At 44.7% G+C, this 19,237-nt stretch overlaps 1 protein-coding gene across 2 annotated transcripts in view; it reads left to right on the top strand.

Annotated features, from left to right (window-relative positions):
* The first annotated feature begins 5,053 nt into the window (after positions 1-5,053).
* Positions 5,054-19,237, top strand: part of LOC136831361 (acid ceramidase-like) — a 265,053-nt gene continuing 250,869 nt past the window's right edge. The window contains exon 1 of one of the 2 annotated variants that reach the window (XM_067091683.1): positions 5,054-5,494. In XM_067091683.1, coding sequence (XP_066947784.1) covers positions 5,420-5,494 — 75 coding nt within the window. In that variant the 5' untranslated portion in view covers positions 5,054-5,419. The remainder of the gene's footprint in view (positions 5,495-19,237) is intronic. The other variant, XM_067091684.1, reaches the window with a different exon arrangement.

The raw sequence follows: 19,237 nt of genomic DNA, 5'->3' as shown, positions 1-19,237 counted from the left end.
TATATATATATATATAATATATATATATATATATATATATATATATATATATATATATATATATATATATATATATATATATATATATATATATATATATATATATATATATATACTGGCATTTCACTGGACAGCTTGCGGGTCTTCCCAGAAAGTAACGACCCTACTAAATAACAAAGAGTGGTATACAGCAACACATTACATATCCTGTATCCTGTACCAAGTCGCTTAGCTTACAAGGAACAGCAACTCCATATGCAACAACTGATAGCCTATCCTTACTAATATTTTAATATTTTCATTCAGTTTAAGATATTAATTCACTCATTCAGTTTCAGATATCTACAAGATTAGTTGCTTCTAAAAATAATACAGTACAATACTGGAAAATTTAACCTAACGAAAACATAACCGATTGCTATAGTTCTACCTACTTTCAGGGTATGCTTACTAGAGATGTAACATTCACAAAAATCATGCAATAAAAATCATAAACATCTTCGTGCCCCAGTTTTAACTAAGTTACAAAGCACTTCGCACTTAACAGTGTTCTCTCTCTCTCTCTCTCTCTCTCTCTCTCTCTCTCTCTCTCTCTCTCTCTCTCTGTTACAGTATCTTTAATGACAGCCATGCAGTGCAGTACAGTATTGTACCTATTACAGTAAAGTAGTGTGACTTTTTTTTCGTGTATGGCAGTTACTACACACTTACTGTGCACGTGCTTGCCTTCTCTCTCCCTCGGTATTGTTTTTTTTTTTTTTTTTTTTGTATTAGAGAGAGAGAGAGCAATGTATAGGAAGTGTGCACACGTACGCACACACATCGCGTTAATATAAACACAATGTGTATGCGTATGTATAAACACGCACAAGTGCAAAGCCTGCCTAAATCCAAATCGTCATACATTCAACCAAGCTTACCAAACTTATAAGTTATCTAGTATTTGATTACTATTTCTTTTAATTAGCAACCACTTACTGTTTCATGACTACCGCTCAGCAGAAACACCAGCAATTCAGCAAGTAATGACATAAACAGCTGAATCGAGAAACAGTAGTTTGCCAATATTCTTGTTACCGTAGCTATCACGCCTTTGTGTAAGTTGCGTCTGTGGTCGACTTGTTAAAACCTCGTGACTCCCATTGGTAAAAAGAACATTAATTTTTATTCATCCTTCACGTAACGGAGAAGATAGTCTTACGAAATTATACCGCATAATTTAAGCAGCTGGTTGCAACTACGGCTGGAGACACGAATATAGTGCCGCCTGCAAAATGTTTTCTGAAGGCAAAAGCAACGTACGAAATTGGCAACATTGCAACCTTTACTTCGTTTGAAATTTACTGTTTGTATAGATTAAGGTAAGGTGCATCTCTAACCCAGCTTTGTTGCGTACACACACACACACATACAGTACACACACACACACACACACACATATATATATATATATATATATATATATATATATATATATATATATATATATATATATATATATATATATATATGTGTATATGTATATATATATATATATATATGTATATATATATATATATATATATATATATATATATATATATATATATATATATGTGTGTGTGTGTGTGTATGTGTGTGTGTGTGTAATGTGTGTGTGTGTGTGTAGCCTACGTACGTAATAGTATCTACACGCTCACGAGTGCACGCATGGGTGCTTATTAGTCCCTACATACGTTACTAGCCAGTAAGCTAAGCAAGGTCACCAGTCCAGAGGACTTTCTTTTGCGCAGTAACCCAAACGGCTACGCTCGGCATACCGGGAGTCTCTTGTGTATACATTCTTTAGAATTGTGGGAATTGCGCGGGGGGGGGGGGGTTGCCGCTGAAGGGGACGCCTGTCAAGCACTGGGCAAAATTTAGTTTACTTATGATTTTCGAATTAGTTGTCACTATTGACACCGAGAAGCATCCTAAGCATAAATTAAAGTTATAACTATCTTGCAAGTGAGCACTGAAAGAAATTACTTTTATCCAGTTATGATAAATTCAAGACTTACAATCTCCGGAACTTGCTGCAAAAGCTGCGTGGAGATTTGTCATACTCCTAATGTCTTAGAAATGTCAACTGTCAAGTAGCAGTCAGAATCAGCTGATCGTGGTCTATTCTTATTTAAAGGGCATTCGTGGAAGCTATCTCTCACTTGCCCTGTTTAAAACCAAGACCTCGATTTCACGGTTCATCTGGATCAAAATATCTTTTTATCATTATTTGTTTTATGCGTAAAACTCAAGTTCATATCTCCTTTGTTTTCAGTGATTTGTTTAACAATTATAAAGAGTCGTAAAACATTTGTACCTTATGAGACTTAGGTACATTCTTAACAAAGGAAGTTTGGACAAGTGCTCGAAATTGTTTTAGTTTTCTTAACAGTAATTTTCTTTGAAGTAACTGATGGGTCGCATTTTTCTCAGCACGTTTTATTGTTGTTATAAGATCAGAATAATTCACATACATAGTAAGAAAACATTATAGTGGCCTCTGAATCAATACGGATGTCAAATCGAAAACAACAACAAAATACCCTCACCCCAGACGATTCATTCGCTGGATAGTCAAGAAACAACGTAATGTTTCTCTTCGGTCAAAAGCGAAAATCCGATAGGAAATGATTACGTATGAAACTGGGATTCTTCACACACAAAATTTGTAAACGATATCGATATCATGTACATATATATAATCAAGCACTGGCAAAATGGCATGAAACAAAACATCAGAGTTGCCGCATCACTGACAATTCCAAGAAAGGAAACGCCATGAATCACACTGGGCACAGTCCAAACCGGACCGTCATCATGCAAAAGATCCCGGACTTTATTAACCAGAATTCTGTCCTAAAATTCAGCTGTTTCGTATTTCAAGGCGATTTGGAACATTGTTAAAAGTCACAGAGAGTTCCATTTCTAGCTGTTTAAGACGCAGGATTCAAACGCATCAGCCGCTGTTAGGTTTGCTAGATTTTTAGTATTAAAATACATAATTCATTTTATGAGCGATCTGATACAAACACAGACTGACGTGTTATTATATATATATATATATATATATATATATATATATATATATATATATATATATATATATATATATATATATATATATATATATATATTTATATATATATATATATATATATATATTATATATATATATATATATATATATATATATATATATATATATATATATATATATATATATATATATATATATATATAGTTCCTCGTTGGGCGAGCGGGTTCCGTTCTCAGCTAGCACTCTGCTGGCCGCAAGTTTGAATCTCCTACCGACCAATGAAGAATAAGAGGAATTTATTTCTGGTGATAGAAATTCATTTCTCACTAAAATGTGGTTCGGATTCCACAATCAGCTGTAGGTCCCATTGCTAGGTAACCAATTGGTTCTTAGCTATGTAAAATAAATCTAATCCTTCGAGCCATCCCTAGGAGAGCTGTTAATCAGCTCCGTGGTCTGGTTAAACTAAGGTATACTTAACACTTTGTATATATACATATATATATATATATATATATATATATATATATATATATATATATATATATATATACACACATCCTCAGGGAACAAGGGAAACGAAGACCTCCATTCTTACATGTTTATTGCCGACGTTTCAAGACACGTCACATTTTCAAGGCTGAAAAAGACATAGAATCATTGTTCACTAACGTTCCTGTGGGGGAGACAACAGAAATTATTTTAGATAAGATTTTTGTTGATAATGACACCAGGTTCCATAATTTTACCCGAGGTCTTTTTAAACAACTATTATTGTCCGTGTTGGACACGGCTTTTATTTTCAATGGTAGTGTTTATAAACAGGTCGAGGGGATGGCCATGGGTTCCCCACTTGGTCCCACCTTTGCTAATATCTTCATGTCCTCCCTGGAGGAGCGCCTTTTGGAGGACTGTCCCCTAGTTTTTTGCCTTTGTTTTATCGGAGATACGTCGACGATACCTTCGTTTTATTCCGACATGAACACAATGCCGAATCCTTTTTGCAGTTCATCAACGAACTGCACCCTATATTAAATTCGCCTTGGAGAAAGAAATGCGTTACAAGGCATGCAAAAGGCAAGTATATTTATCGGCGGACAGGTCGTACAATAATGCATAGAATGAGATACATAAAGAATCTGAAATATCAACAGGTAACATCTATGACGGATTAATGTATGTATGAAGAAAGAAACACAAGAAAGGAGAGGCAATTTGATGCCCTTACAAAGTTAAGTAAGCCTTAGTTTTACCAGACCACTGAGCTGATTAACAGCTCTCCTAGAGAGGGCTGGCCCGAAGGATTAGACTTATTTTACGTGGCTAAGGACCAATTGGTTACTTGGCAACGGGACCTACAGCTTATTGTGGAATCCGAACCACATTATAGTGAGAAATGAATTCCTATCACCAGAAATAAATTCCTCTACCTCTTCATCAGCCGGCCGGGGAATTGAACTCCGGCCCATCGAGTAACAGTCCACAGCTCTACCGACTTCCCAACAAAGAGCTAATAATATATATATATATACTGTATATATATATATATATATATATATATATATATATATATATATATATATATATATATATATATATATATATATATATATATATGTGTGTAATCTGTTTTTGTTATTTTACTCTTAAAATGTTAATAAAATAAAACCATTTAGCTTTTCAATGAAGCTGACACCTAAAATATAACATACTGTAAATGTAGCTTATTTAAATGTATGCACGTATGCTTATGGATTTGTGTACGTAAGCGTGTGTGTGTGTGTAGAGGGGGAGGTGAGGGAGGAGGGAGAATAACTGGTTAGAATAAACGAAGCTGAGAGTAAATAGGTGCCAGCGTAACCAGGCTTAATTTATGCAAGATTAGATTGAAAATGAAACCGTCTCAATAAAAAAGGGCCTTAATTAAGTTGCAAAACAACTAGGTATGTGTTTCGATACATATTACTGAATTTGAGTCATGTAGTTCATCTTGTCATTACCAAATGGAGCCGTGTTCTGCGTACTTGCATGCGGAAGCAGTATTAGGACAAACACTACCGAATGTGAATAAGTGAATTTCTTCCTTGTCGTGAGAGACGAGCGTTCGTGTGTGACTCCCAACATCCGCAAGATCAGCTTCCGCCTGATGTTTTCGTAAACAATGGGACCAGCGACCGACGTTCTGACGCAACTAGTCACGACGTTATTCAGTCACTCCACTGGCCTCCTTCAGTTGCATGTAGGCACGGATCAACGACGAGTGTTTCAAGTTCCTTTGGTTTCTGGTGCAGTATTGACATAAATACAATCAAGGAACATAATCCATTAACTCATAGCTGACAATTACGTGTCCCAAAAGCCATGGATAAGTGTCTGTTGGTGCTGTCTGTCGCTTTATTTGTTACTACGCATGCAGCATCGCTCACCAGTGCTCCAGTAAGGATCATGTGATTTTGACGTTGACAGTCGGGTATTGTCAGGCCTATTTGCTGGGAGCCTAGATATAAAAGATTTGGGTAATACCATAGTACCAAGTTATTTCCGATTTCGTAGGCGATCTCATAACCTTGATGTGTCGTTTTGACCGATTTGCCTTTTTTTTTTTTTTCAATTTCCTCAGCCCCATGTATTTGATAATCAGGTAAAACTATAGAACTGCTCTGCACGGACTCTTACCTTGGAAATGGATTTTTCCTATACTTTTAGTGTTGGTGATGAAGGCGGTGGTGTTGCTTGTTGTCAGTCAATTATTATTACCTCATATCTTTACCTAACATGGTTGGGGTCCCTTTGAGAATGCGGGTTTTGGGTTGGGGGAATCTCTGGGAGAAAGACCAGATTGCCATGTTGTTGTTATGGAATGGTTCTGCACTTGCACAAGTCATTAGGAAGCCATATGTGTAAGAAGGGATTGACTAAGGAAACCTATTAAAAACGGAACTATACTAACCTAACATACCCTAACCTAACCTAACCTAGTGGGCCATGTTACTTAACCAGGGGGCCAGCCCCCTAGACCCCAGGTGAAGGAAACTCCACTTTTTACCCAAAGTTCCCATATAACACTGTGCATGCATGATAGCATTCCAGGATGGCCAGCATACAAAACATATCATTGTTCCGACACGTTATACAAACCCTTGGTCCTTTACATTAAGAATTACTTTCAGTGCAGGCTGGAAATGGCCTTTAAACTCTTGAGCAAGGTGGTTAGGCACTAACTGCCGCCAGGTAGGCGGGAATACATTCCAGTTTGCTTTCGGCCATCATGCTTTGCAGACATGGTTTCGGATCTCCTTGCCTGACTGCCATTAAGCTCTTATTATCCCGATGGGATCTTAATATATTTTTGTGTATATATTACGTGTGTTTGATATTTATTATTACAAACCCACAATTTGTGATAATCTTGCATAGCCGTCGTTCCCCTGCACTGTGTCTTGGGTTGACAGCCAAGGGCATATTTAAAGGAGCATAACCGAGTGGCAATGCTTCTCTCCAGTAGCCCTTTATTTAGATACTGAAGGCATTCCCCTGTACAATCAGAAATATTAGATTGGGACATATCTTCGCTCCCCTACATTGATTGGGACGTAAGAGTTCGCTTCCCTTCTTGGGCTTCCTTCCTCCTTGTACAAGGGCATGACTACTTCCTTCCTACATTTGCTGAGTGTTGTTTTTGCCGCCTGTGCTCATAGAGTTGCGGGGCAGGTGGGAGGTTGCGGGCATCGTCTGTTTGTTACACTTCCATGGCGCCCTTGGTGGCCTCCCCTCTGTCCTTTTCTCTCCCCGTAGCTCTTCCTTTCTCTCCTTCGGTAGAGATCTCTCTCCTTTGCCCTCTTTGCTCACTCGTCGGGCGAAGACCGTGAGGGGGGCGGGCGTCGGCGACCTCTTCTTGGGTACCTCCTCTCGCTGCGTAGGGCAATTCCCTTCATAGCAAGAGGAGTTTCCCTCTCTAATCATCTTTGCTTTTTCTTTCAGGTTGACAGTGAGCATCACAGACACAGCAGTAGTTGACTGGATATCTCATGGGATATCTCAGGAGATATCTCGCATGAGGAGTCCCAGCGTTCATTAGTGTTGCTTCGGGATCAACCACAATACCTGGCTGGATAACATAATTCCATGTCGGGATCGTTCCGACTCTGTTCCCACTGATGTGGATTGATCACTGTCATTGCTGGCCTTCATGTATGCTGTGGCATGCCTCTGGCATATCTGTAGTCCATCGGCTCCTGCTGTTTCCTGTGTTACGCTCCTGTTAACTCGACAACAGTCTCTGGGCAGCTCTTCCTGGTCTCCTGCCGCAGCCGTCCTGATTGTTCCTATTGCTGCTGGTAACTTTCATGTGATGTTCCTGGCCATTGCAGTAGCTCCTGCCTTCCGAACCGCTGTCATAGCTCCTGCATCGGCTGTCCTGATCATGTCTGCTGCTTTTCCTGGTGGTCGTGCCTGGGGCCACTTCCATTGTGTTCCTGCCAGCTGCCCTGGAGGTTACGATGTCCGCCATAGGCATTACTTCAGCGCAAGCTGGAGCAGGCTATTCTGCACAACAAGGTTGTTCAGTAGTTGAACTACAAATGGGAGGAGCTAGACGTACCACCACCACCTCCCTTCGCTGAGTGACACACCCACTTGCCTTATAGCCTTTGTCTGGAGCGGGCGCATTTCTTGCCGTCCACTACATGAATGTTTGCTGGCTGTTCTCTTGCACTTCATCCTGGTTTTTTCTTTCTTTGTGTCGTCTTGTGTGATATATATCTGTGCTTATTTTCTCAGTGTTTTATTTTGAAATATGCAAACCTAGGAATTATTCAAGCCTAAACCCCACCTTTGCCCTGGTGTGGGGAAGCAGTAATGTAACTGCTTCCTTTCATCCATCGATGTAGACCCTCACACAGTTAGCAGTGGATGCGGTCTGCTGGAAAGAGAAAATCCATGAAGGCTGCCCACCTGTCCTCGGATGGGTACTGTATTCTCCTCCAAGGGTGCCGCTCCTTGTCTCTTCCCATGCAACTCCATATTGCTGCTACCTCCTTTAGGGGAGAGGTCACTCATCCCCCCCCCCTTTCCCTGTTGCTTCAGCAATGAGTGATTCTCAGAGGAGGGCGGAGGCCGATCACAATCTCTCAAGGACTTCCTCCTTTTGGTCAGCAGGAGAGCAGTCTGCCCCTGGGAAAAAGGAGGCAGCCCTACTAACATGCCTTTTGCAGGTCTGGGAGAGATCAGGAAGACATTTCAAGAGCTTAGAAACCTCTGGCCCTCCCTAGGTCTTCCAGGGGAGTCATTGGTGTGGGGCTTGGTTGTGCACCTTGGTGCCTCCTATCTGCCACACCTATCTCTACAGCATCAGTGACTGGAACTATGGTTTCAGTTACGGGAACCAAGGGAACCACGACTACAGTCCAGGAGCCTTCAGTTATTCATCCGGTCCTATCAACATCTATGCTCCCTCTGATGTCTCTTAGATGCCAAGGATCTTCTGGGTGAGTTGTTAAAGAGGTACAAGCGTGACCAGAAGAGGACATCAAAGAAGAGACCCCGTTTGCCTTCGTCGTCATCATCAGTGTGTTCTTCATCTCCTCCCCTTCTCCCTCCAAGGGTCCCATTATGCGGACAGACCCGAGGAAGGAAAAGGCTGCTTCTCTCGACTGTAAGAAGGCTTGTTGGCCCTCTCACAGCATGACTTCTTCTAAGGAAGAAGCATAGAGATCTCTCTACAGCTTTCCTTGTCCCCAGACAAGGAAACCGCATCTCGGGTCTCCCCAGATATCTGAGGCGCGGAAGCAGGATGCGCATGGGTCAGCCAAAACGCAGCTTCCATAAGTCAAGTCTGTGTACGTGGATCCCCCACATCCACCGACATCCAAGGCACAGACACCAGGCAACCAATGTCTCCTAAGTTTGGTAAAGAACTTTCTGCTGCATGGGGCTCAAAGGATTTGTCCTGGAAGCTCATCCCCCATCATGGACCCCCGTGTAGCAACATCATCCGTTGCATACTCCTGTGCCTCGGACAATCCGCATATGTGACTCCCCAACCCGCCACTTGAAGGTTCTTCCAGGTTCAAGGAAGGTACAGTATGCATTCACGGTCCACAGACCAGACCAGGTGCATGCCCACAAGGAGGGGAGAGTGAGCATGCACCACGGGTTGACAATCGTTCACCCCTCTGCTTCCTTCCGGCCTCCAGCAAGATACCTCTTCAACCCTGAGGGTATACCAGAAGACACAGGACTTGGGTTGGCAATCAGGATTTGGATCGCAGCCCTTTGTACCCCCGTCTTAGACCAGAACAGACATATGCACAGATGTCAGAGGCGGGATGTGGGGGTTCTGAGGAGGGTCTGTTATTGCAGAGAGAGCAGCTCGAGAGGACCGTGACTTGGAAGGGCTGGAAGGTCCTCTCCCCAAGGACACAGACACCCCTGAGCTGCAGAGGTCCTACTTTGAGATTGTCAAACTGATTCGTCAGTACAACAATCTCAGGGAAGAGACTTTGGCTGCCGATGAGGTTGTTCCTTCGGCCCTCGAAGCACTGGTCGGAGCCCGCAAGGAATCCTCACCTTCTATTGATTTGCCAAAGGTCGAAGCTTGCTGGAGTTGGTCGCTGGTCGTTCAAGCTGCTATCTCCCTCTCTTCCTCATCAGAAGAAATTCTACAAGTCTTCAGAGAGGTCAGTTCTAACAGCACAGGTTGACCCAGACTTGGTTCATCTCAGTCCAGGTCTGACTTTGGAGCAGCTCCGTGTGAAGGGCATCTCTCTCTCGCATCAGGAGTCAGCGACCTTGGAAACTGCCATGGCAGCGTTTAAGCAGTCCCTTTGCTGGACCATTGGTCCACCACCGTAGCCAAGGTTATCACTTCCTCTTCATCACACACCAACGATTTAGCTAACCTTAACAGACTGTTCCTGTCTGGAGGTAGGACTATCACCTACCTAGCCCACCAGACAGCTAACCTGCAGTTCTCTCCCGAGTCTCCAAGTTTGTTGGTACTGAGTCAGTCTTGACCCTGAGGAATGGACCATTGCTGGGTTGCACTTCTCTCTTCGATAGGAAGAAGTGGATCGTCCGAGAGAGGATGACAGTGACCGTCTTGTCTGCCGTGCAGTGATAAAGACCTCCTGGCCTTTGCATGCCACTGCAGCATGACCTTCCGGTCAGGCTGGCCCTTTCTCTACAGGTCCTAGGAAACCCCAGAATCCTATAGTCCCTCGTAGGAACACCCAGCCTTCTTCTGCCCCTGTTAGGAAGGGTGCAAACAAGCATCCCTTTTGGTTCTCTGCCCAGCCAGGTAGAGGAGGTAAGGGAAAGAAGAAGGGAAGAGGATGCTAGGGGCGGCATTCCCCTCCACATGCTGCCACTGGTTGGGGGATGCCTGTCGAGCCATTGGGCGACATGGCAGAGACACAGAGCGGAGACCTGGGTAGTGAATGTCCTTCAGGTGGGCTACAGTATTTACTTCCCTTCGAGTTTCCTCCACCTCTCACCAGCCTTCTGGTTCATCTACAGACGTACATTCCCGGCTCGCCGAAGGACTTCGTTTTCTTCGGGACGAGGTAAAGGCAGTGCTGAAGAAGGGTGCTGTGAAAGTCATGACTGATCAGTCTCCTGGCTTTTAGAGCAGGATCTTTCTCGCAGAGAAAGCATCAGGGGAATGGAGTCCAATCATAGATCTATCTGCCTTGAACCAATTCATTCGCCAGACTCTGTTCAAGATAGAAATGACACAGTCAGTGCTTGTGGCCATCAGGGAGTCCAACTTCATGCTTACAGTGGATCTGCAGGATGGGTATTTCCAAATACCCATCCATCAGTCCTCCCGCAAGTACCTCTGCTTTATCCTCAACAGGACGGTGTACCAATTCAGGGCACTTTGTTTCAGGCTTTCGACCACTCCCCAGGAGTTCACGTGAGCATTCACCCTTATGTCAACTTGGGCCCATTCAAATGGGATACGTCTTCTGAGGTATCTCAGCAATTGGCTAGTCCTGGCGAACTGCCATTTGAAGTTGCTCCGTGACAGAGATCACCTTCTCAAGTTTTGTTGTAGCCTAGGCATTGTGATAAATCTCTAGAAGTCAGACCTCATACCCAAGCAAAGGATAACATACCTGGGCATGCTGATAGATAGGGCAGCAGTGAGAGTCTTTCCCTCAGACTCCCGTATCAGCAGGTTCATGGAGGCAGTGCAATCGTTTCTGTCCCAACAGGAACAACCAGCTGGGATGTTGCAAGTCATTCTCGGTCACCTGTCATCTTTGGAGAAGCTGGTCTCTCATGGGCGGATTCAGCTTCATTCCCTTCAGTGGAGAATAAAGGAGTCCTGCTCTCAAGCAAGGGACCCTCCATCCCTTCCTATCCCTCTCTTGGGAGAAGTGAGACAGGACTTAGCCTAGTGGCTAGATGACAGGAACTGTGTAATAGGAGTTCAGCTTCACACTCTTCCTCCCAAGATGCTTCTGTTTTCTGACACTTCAAGGGAGGTATGGGGCGCACACCTGGAGGAGTTACCAACCTTGGGGGAGTGGAATCAGAATGACAGGCACTTCTACATCAACATCCTGGAACTCAAGGCAGCATTCTTAGCTCTCCAAGATTTCCAGGATTGGTGATGGGGCACTCTGTGGTACTGATGAGTGACAATACCACGGTAGTGGCATACGCCAACAAGCAAGGGGGACTATAGTACATTCACATCAGCCGTGCATTTGGTGCCTAGCGCCGTCCCTTATGACGCTCCTGATTGGCTAGTGGTCAGCCAGTCACAGCGCTGGAAAATGGCCAGTGTGCAGTCTCTCTCAAAGCTCAGGAGAGTGAACATCTCTGCTCTGAGGCCTGAGGAACATGTCTTTCAAAAGTTATAACTTTCATTAAACCTCAGTTTTACCCAAAGAATAGTAGTGTTTCCCAATTTCATCACTAAACATGTCAAGCCAATGGTTGAAGGGTTATAATGATATATGAATTATTCACTTCAGCTTAATGGTAAGATATTTGGTAGTGAAATAAACAAGAAATTTTTAAAGATAAAATGTATTCTTTCATTCCATACATGGCATCGCAGTGCATTCATCATTTATCATCTTGTGTCTCATAAAAATTTCGTAGCTTAAATGTCATGGATGGCAATGCTACCTAAAAACCTCCTATAGGTAGGGCTATCAATCAATATGAAAATAACAACAAGCGATTAAGAATATTGAAATGTGCGGGGATGCACGCAGACTATAGCCTATCCCAGGCAACCAGCCAGCTCCTTACACATTCCTTACTTCTAGAGGAATCTCTTGCTTTCGCTCGTTGTTATTTGGAACCATACTTGAATGACACTTGTATGTCAGATCTTGCATTCTAGTTCAATAAACGAGCCTAGAATTATGTAATGACTTGTCTATGGCTGTCCGAATAAAGAGGCAACTTCTCTACACGGGTACGATCAGCTGCTTGACAGTAGGCCTACGGTAGCACCCTATCAGGGGCCGCGATACGGAAAACAATTAAAATGAGTAATTATAGACTACATACATATGTAGATACATAGAAAAGTATGGTATGTGTATGTAACTTTTTTGTAGGGGGCGAGGAGGCTCACAATATTAGTAGTGTAGCTGACTGCAGACGGCCATAGACGAGTCATTACATAATCCTAGGCTCGTTTATTGAACTAGAATGCAAGGTCTGTCATACAAGCGTCATTCAAGTGTGGTCCCAAATAACAACAAGCGAAAGCAAGAGATTCCTCTAGAAGTAAGGAATGTGTAAGGAGCTGGCTGGTTGCCTGGGATAGGCTATATTCTTACGTGCATCCCCAAACATTTTAACATTCTTAATCGCTATGTTTGTTATTTTCATATTGATTGATAGCCCTACCTATACTTTTTAGGTAGCATTGCCATCCATGACATTTAAGCTACGAAATTTTATGAGACACAAGACGATAAATGATGAATGCACTGCGATGCCATGTAAGGAATGAAAGAATACATTTTATCTTTAAAAATTTCTTGTTTATTTCACTACCAAATATCCGACCATTAAGTTTATTGAAGTAAATATTTCATAAATCATTATAATCATAATCCTACAACCATTGGTTTGACATGTTTAGTGATGAAATTGGGAAACTACTATTCTTTGGGTAAAATTGAGGTTTAATGAAAATTATAACTTGAAAGACATGTTCCGCAGGTCTCGGAGCAGAGATGTTCACTCTCCTGAGCTTTGAGAGAGACTGCACACTGGCCATTTTCCAGCGCTGTGATTGGTCTACCACTAGCCAATCAGGAGCGTCGTAAGGGCTGATGAGAATGTACTATAGTGTCTTTTCAGCTTCATCAGTTGATGGTGCAAGTGCAGAATGGGCAGTATCGCACACATAGTGGAGTTGTCAGCCAGGTACATCCCAGGCAAGAGGAATGTATTTGCAGACAAACTCAGCCGTCAGGGTCAAGTTATAGGGACAGAATAGTCCCTGCACCCAGACGTCATGGAGAGAATGTTCGACCTTTGGGGACATCCAGTGATAGGTCTCTTTGCAACCCGGCACAACAAGAAGTTGCTGGTGTTCTTCTCCATCTTCCCAGACCCTTGGGTCTGGGCTGCAGCAGAAGATGCCTTTCAGCAACCTTGGGACAACCTCAACATATACTCTTTTCCTCCGCTCTGTCTTATTCGTCAGGTGATCAACACGGTAATGATAACCAATACTCTCAGAATGACCCTGGTGGCTTCCAAATGGTCACATGCTGAATGATACCTGGATCTGCCAGCTTTGCTATCTGAGGCACTGAGAGAAATTCCTCCCTGGCACAACCTCCCTTGCCAACCCCATGTAGAGAAGTTCCACCAGTCTGTAGAGTCCCTATCCCTCACAGTTGGAGACTATCCAGCATCTCCTGCGAGCAAGAGGCTTTTCTCACCGAGCAGCATCAGAGATGTCTGGATAGCTTTGGATATCCTCTGCAGACGTCTGTCAGGGGAAATGGGCCGTCTTCTGTGGTTAGTGTTGTGGAAGGGGTTTCTCTCCGGTCTGAGCTACTGTTCAGCAGGTAGTAGACTTTCTCGTCTTCCTTCACCGAGAAAAGCATCTCTCTCTTTCAGCAGTTAAGGGCTACAGAGCCACCCTGGGCCTAGTCCTAAGTCTAAAGAACATAGATCACTCTTTCGAATGGGAGATCTCCATGCTGATGAGACGCTTTGAAAAGTCTTGCCCTCCCAGGGAACTCAGGCTCCCGGAGTGGGATGTGACTCTCGTCAGAGCCTAACTTGTGCACCTTACGAGCCTCTACGAGAGTTGCCAGACAGGGCTCTTGCCTCAAAACTGTATTTCTGCTTGCCCAGGCATTGGTGAAGAGAGTAGGTAAACTCCATGGTCTTTCTTGTAATGTTAAACACTCGAGGGGATAGGGATCTGTTGCGTTCGAATTTGTCCCAGAATTCGTAGCAAAGACACTGCCCATAGGTCCTTGGAAACCTTTTCCTTGTGTCCTGTGGTGGCTGCTCAACAATTTTGTGTACTCATCCAGTTCCCCTAGTGGGACAGGTAGCATCTGGTCTTAAGATATACGGTTATAGAAGTGAAAGTGAGTGTGTGTTTGACTGGCCCCCCTTCCTTTCCCTTTCTCATACCTCTCCTCTTCTGGCCAGCAGAGGATAGGTTTTCAAGCCATCATGTGCTGGACAGGGACAGATACAGGTGAGTAATCAGCCTTTCTATTTTTTACATTGATATGATCTAACAGAAGCAAGTCCTGCCTTCTCTGTAGCAAGGGGAGAGAGGGATTGGCAGTAAAACTAACTCGTTGCTTATTTTTAGCTTTATTATCTCCTACATGGTGTTTGTCCAAGCCTTTTTCGAAACAATGTTGCTTCCAAACCCATTACTTCAAAAAGCCGGAAATCTGACAGTCGAGCACATAGTTGTCCCCCTGATCAGAGGCATGGGAATACTTCCTTTACTCGACATTGTACAACCAAGAAAAGTCCTAGGTGAGGCAAACCTCCAGTCAGTTATGAAGCTTACTCAGATCTTCCCATCAATCAGTAAGTCTTCGTATGTAAAGACCGATGGTTTGTATTCGTGTAGGAATAAATGACAAATTTTGGAAGTAATTTGTATTTTTCCTAACTTACAAACCTGAGGTCTTTACATAAATTGCCCACCTCATACATTGCCCACCTCTAGCCACCCCTCATTCTGATACTTGGGCTATTAGGCAAGTGGATACATAACTCAGCGAAGGGAGGTGGTGAGGGTACCCGTCACCCCTCCCACCGGTAGTTCAACTACAGGCAGTCCCTGGTTATCAGCGATCTGGTTTTATGGCACTTGTCTAGCGACAACGATAACTGGATTTTCAACTCCGATCGGTTATCAGCGCTGATCCTCGGTTGTTGGTGGCGCTGATCCCTGGTTATCAGTGCCGATAACCAAGGATTGGCGCTATTATTGCCGATTTTCAGTTGTCTGCGGTTTTCAGTTATCGTCACGCTGTCGGGAACAGAACCCTGCCAATAATCGGGGACTGCCTGTACTGAACAACATTGTTGTGTAGAATAGCCTGCTCCAGCTTGTGCTGAAGGTAATTCCTAAGTAAAGACCTCAGGTTTGTATATTAGAAAAATAAAAATTACTTCCAAAATTTGTCGTATTGCAGCTGACATACCACTGCAAAAGACAACTAAAACCAGCAACCATCCCTGAGCATATTTATAGGCAAATACTGTATATGTGAGATGTGCTGGGACTGGGAGATTTAGTACAGTACATTCCCCCCTGAAATCTCAAGTCCCACTATTCTCCCTCATATCTTGAGCTGAAGGTTTGAGTGTTGCCATATAGTCATTTGTGGCCCACTCAAGTGATTTGGACATTTTCCCCACAGAATATCTTGGCATGAAATAAGGATCATCATATGATGTGCATTGATAGTCCTCTTAAGCCATTATTTGGGAAGTTTCACATATGTAACTTACCAGGTAATTGCATAGCTATACTTTCCACTCATGCGGCAGTTAAAAATTTGAAATTCACAGTAGCGATTCATTTGTTTACAGTGTAGGTACGGTAACTACCCCGCCTTTTGTCGGGGAACAATAGGTACAATGTAACAGTGATCATCACTACTTTTCTGCTGGCTTTACCATCAACATTGAATGATTTGGTGGTTGAATTTGAGGTTTTTTCTTCGCTTTTCTTGAGGATTTGGTGAATTACCCATTATTTGTTCCGACACGATATACCAACCGTCGGTCGTTTACATTAGGAATTACAGTAAACACCCCCCCCCCATATTCGCGGTCTCACTATTCATGGACTGACATATTCATGGATTTCTCTGTGGAATATATCTACCCGTTATTTGCGAAAAATTCGCCCAGTCGCTGTATTTTTCACTGAGAGATATTCACTAATTACTGTATTTTCATATTTTCATGACTAAATGCACTTTTTGTGATAAAACTGTTAAAATACTCAGGTGTAAGCATTTTTAGTTTTTTTTTGTGTTTAAACTATCAAAATAGGCAGTTCTAAGTGTTTTTAGAGGGGTTTTAAGTATTCGCGGATTTTAGCTATTCTGGGGGGTGGGGTGCAGTACGCATCCCCTGCGAATATGGGGTCTTTACTGTACTTTCAGCGAAGCTGGAAACGGCCGTTGAACTTTTGAACAAGATGGTTAGGCAGTTAACTACCGTCCGGGAGGCGAGCCCCGCCTGCCCAGATGTAAACATTCCAAATTGCTTTAGGCCGTCATTGGGTGTGGACATATTTCTTCGCTGTATGCCCTGACTTCCGTAGAGCTGATTTTCCCAGGTGGGATTTTTTTCTTTTTGTTTACTAGTATGAAAGTCTTTGATAAATCTCGTAAGCCCTCCTTCCCCCAGCAAGTGTAATAGCTTTCGATCTGATATTGACATGGACCCACATGCCCTTTGCTCCTTTGCAGGGGGTGTATGTGTTCAAGTACTTCACCTTTTCGGAGTGCTGTTCCCGGTCTGTAGAGCAATGGGTGAAATTTGAGGTGGGGGAGACAGTATCAAAGGAAGCCCACCAAGGCATCATCTGAAGATTATACACCCCGATGACTCCCTTGGTGGCTAACTCGTCGGGATTGTTTCTCCCTCCCGGCAAGCTTCCCCTTCTTGCTGCTTCTCCTTCGGGTGAGGACTCCCCCTTGTCGTCTTCACTCACTTCGTCGGGTGTGGGAGCGGATGATCAGGACATCCTCTCGGGGGCCTTTCCTTGCTCCGGGGGGCAATATTTTCCCTGGAGCTAGTAGATACTCCCTCCTTTGACCCAACTTTGTCTTCATGTTTGGATGTAGACTTGTTTCGGTGGGCAGGCTCCAGACCTTACTTCTACCTGACATCACCTGGGTCTACCTGGCGTCCCGTCATTGGAAGGCTTGCTTTCCCATCTGAATGGCAATCCAGTAGTCACCCACGCTGCGGCTACTGCCACCACGTCTAGAGTCACCATGTCTTCCTTCGCTAAATTGTCGGTGACTGTCGCCTCGCACCTGGGTACCCAGGTATCAGCCTCGCATGCCTCTCTCCATGCCATGCCACTGCCAACTGGGTTTCTGGCCCCGCTATCCCTGCCAGGCCCCTCCAGTATGGTAACCTCATCTGTTTCCTACATCACGGTTCCTGCTCTGGCTGTTCCTGCTGTTGCCGACCTACGCTTGTACCCCACTCCAGTTCCGGCTCCTGGCTTACCTGGCTCTCGGCTCAGCCTGGCTCCTGTTCCTGCTCCACCTGTGCTGACCACCCATGTCTCGACTCCTGGATTCCTTGGCTCCCATGCTGCTCCGCCTGCCCCGGTTGCTGCTGGTCTGATTGTTGACGTCTCTGCTGCCCTGGTTGCTCCTGCTTCCCTGCCCCACTGGCTGCTCCTGCATCTTGTGCTCCACCCTCCTGGATGGGGGACCTGACCGCCGCCCTGAAGAAGATGATGAAGTTGAGGAAGAGGTCTCAGAAGGTGTTGTCGTCTTCATCATCTTCGTCTTCATTGTCGTCTGCTATATCTTCCTCTTCTTCCGAGGCTCATTGGCTGAGGAAGAAGAAGGCTGTCTCTCCCCCCTCTAAGAAGTATTGCCCTGGGGCTTCTAAGGGACTGCCTCCTTCCACAGGGAAGGCAGTGGGATCTCTCGTCAGCTCTTCCCAGCCCGTGGGCCAGAGAACTGATTTGTTGACCCCCGGGTCAGTCATCTCGGGAGCCGACGGCATGCAAACCTCAGTTTGCACTCCCATTACCGTGCCAAAAAAATCCACTTCTAAGACTGGCACTGTGTGAGACACTCGTTCGCAAGCTGCACCAAGTACCAGGGTCTCTAAGGAGACTCGGGTACCCCAGACTGGCACTGGAGAGACCTCCCTCCATACCGACATGGGCACAGGACGAGAGAAAGAGCCTGGACATGCAGGTGTCTTTGCTCTTCCTGCTAGCACTTCCACGAGTGCTAAGCATGGTTCCCGAGAAGGTGCTTCGGCCTCTCGAGTCCGAACACCTGGTGAGACAGAGAAGAGGTCCCCCTGCTCAGCTGTCTCGCGAGGTTTCGGCCTTGAAGAAGACTGGGGCCTGTCTATAGGACAGCGCAAGTTCTCGCCAGTCAGCCACATGTTCGACTCCGCCCAGTCCCCGGCTACGTTCGCATGGCCAGCCTGGCTCGGTGGAGTCGAGCACCCAGCTAGTCTCGCGTAGACCGCTCCGCTCTCCCGGGACAACACTTTGCCAAAGCGAAAATGTTCTCCTCAACCCAAGTTGCTGTCATTACCACGGGTTGTTGACTGCTCTCAGCCCGCTGCTCCTGCCGGTTCCGCCAGCAAGACCGGCGGGGGTGCTCAATCCTCCTCACCTGCCCCCTCAACCTCCTGGGCTTCCCTAGGAGGTACAAGTCGGACAGGAGGAACTCTGGTGAGTTGTCTCCCCGGAGTTCGACTACAAAGGCTTACGCTCCTGGCTCAGTTCTCGTATCGACCAGATTGTACTCCCGCGTAGTGCAGGAAGGATCCCAGGGGTCTGCAGAGGTTCCCCCTCCTGCCGGGAGAGTAGGTCGGGAGGACCACGCCCTGGAAGGACTGGAGGGTCCTCTTCCCCAGGACATGGACACCCCTGAGATACAGAGGACCTTTGCAGAGGTTATTGCGCTGATTCATCAGCACAACGACCTC

Source organism: Macrobrachium rosenbergii, chromosome 48 (assembly GCF_040412425.1).
Source record: "Macrobrachium rosenbergii isolate ZJJX-2024 chromosome 48, ASM4041242v1, whole genome shotgun sequence".
NCBI lineage: Eukaryota > Metazoa > Arthropoda > Malacostraca > Decapoda > Palaemonidae > Macrobrachium > Macrobrachium rosenbergii.
Note: the sequence above shows the minus strand (reverse complement) of the source record. Positions and strands in the feature narration are given on the sequence as shown.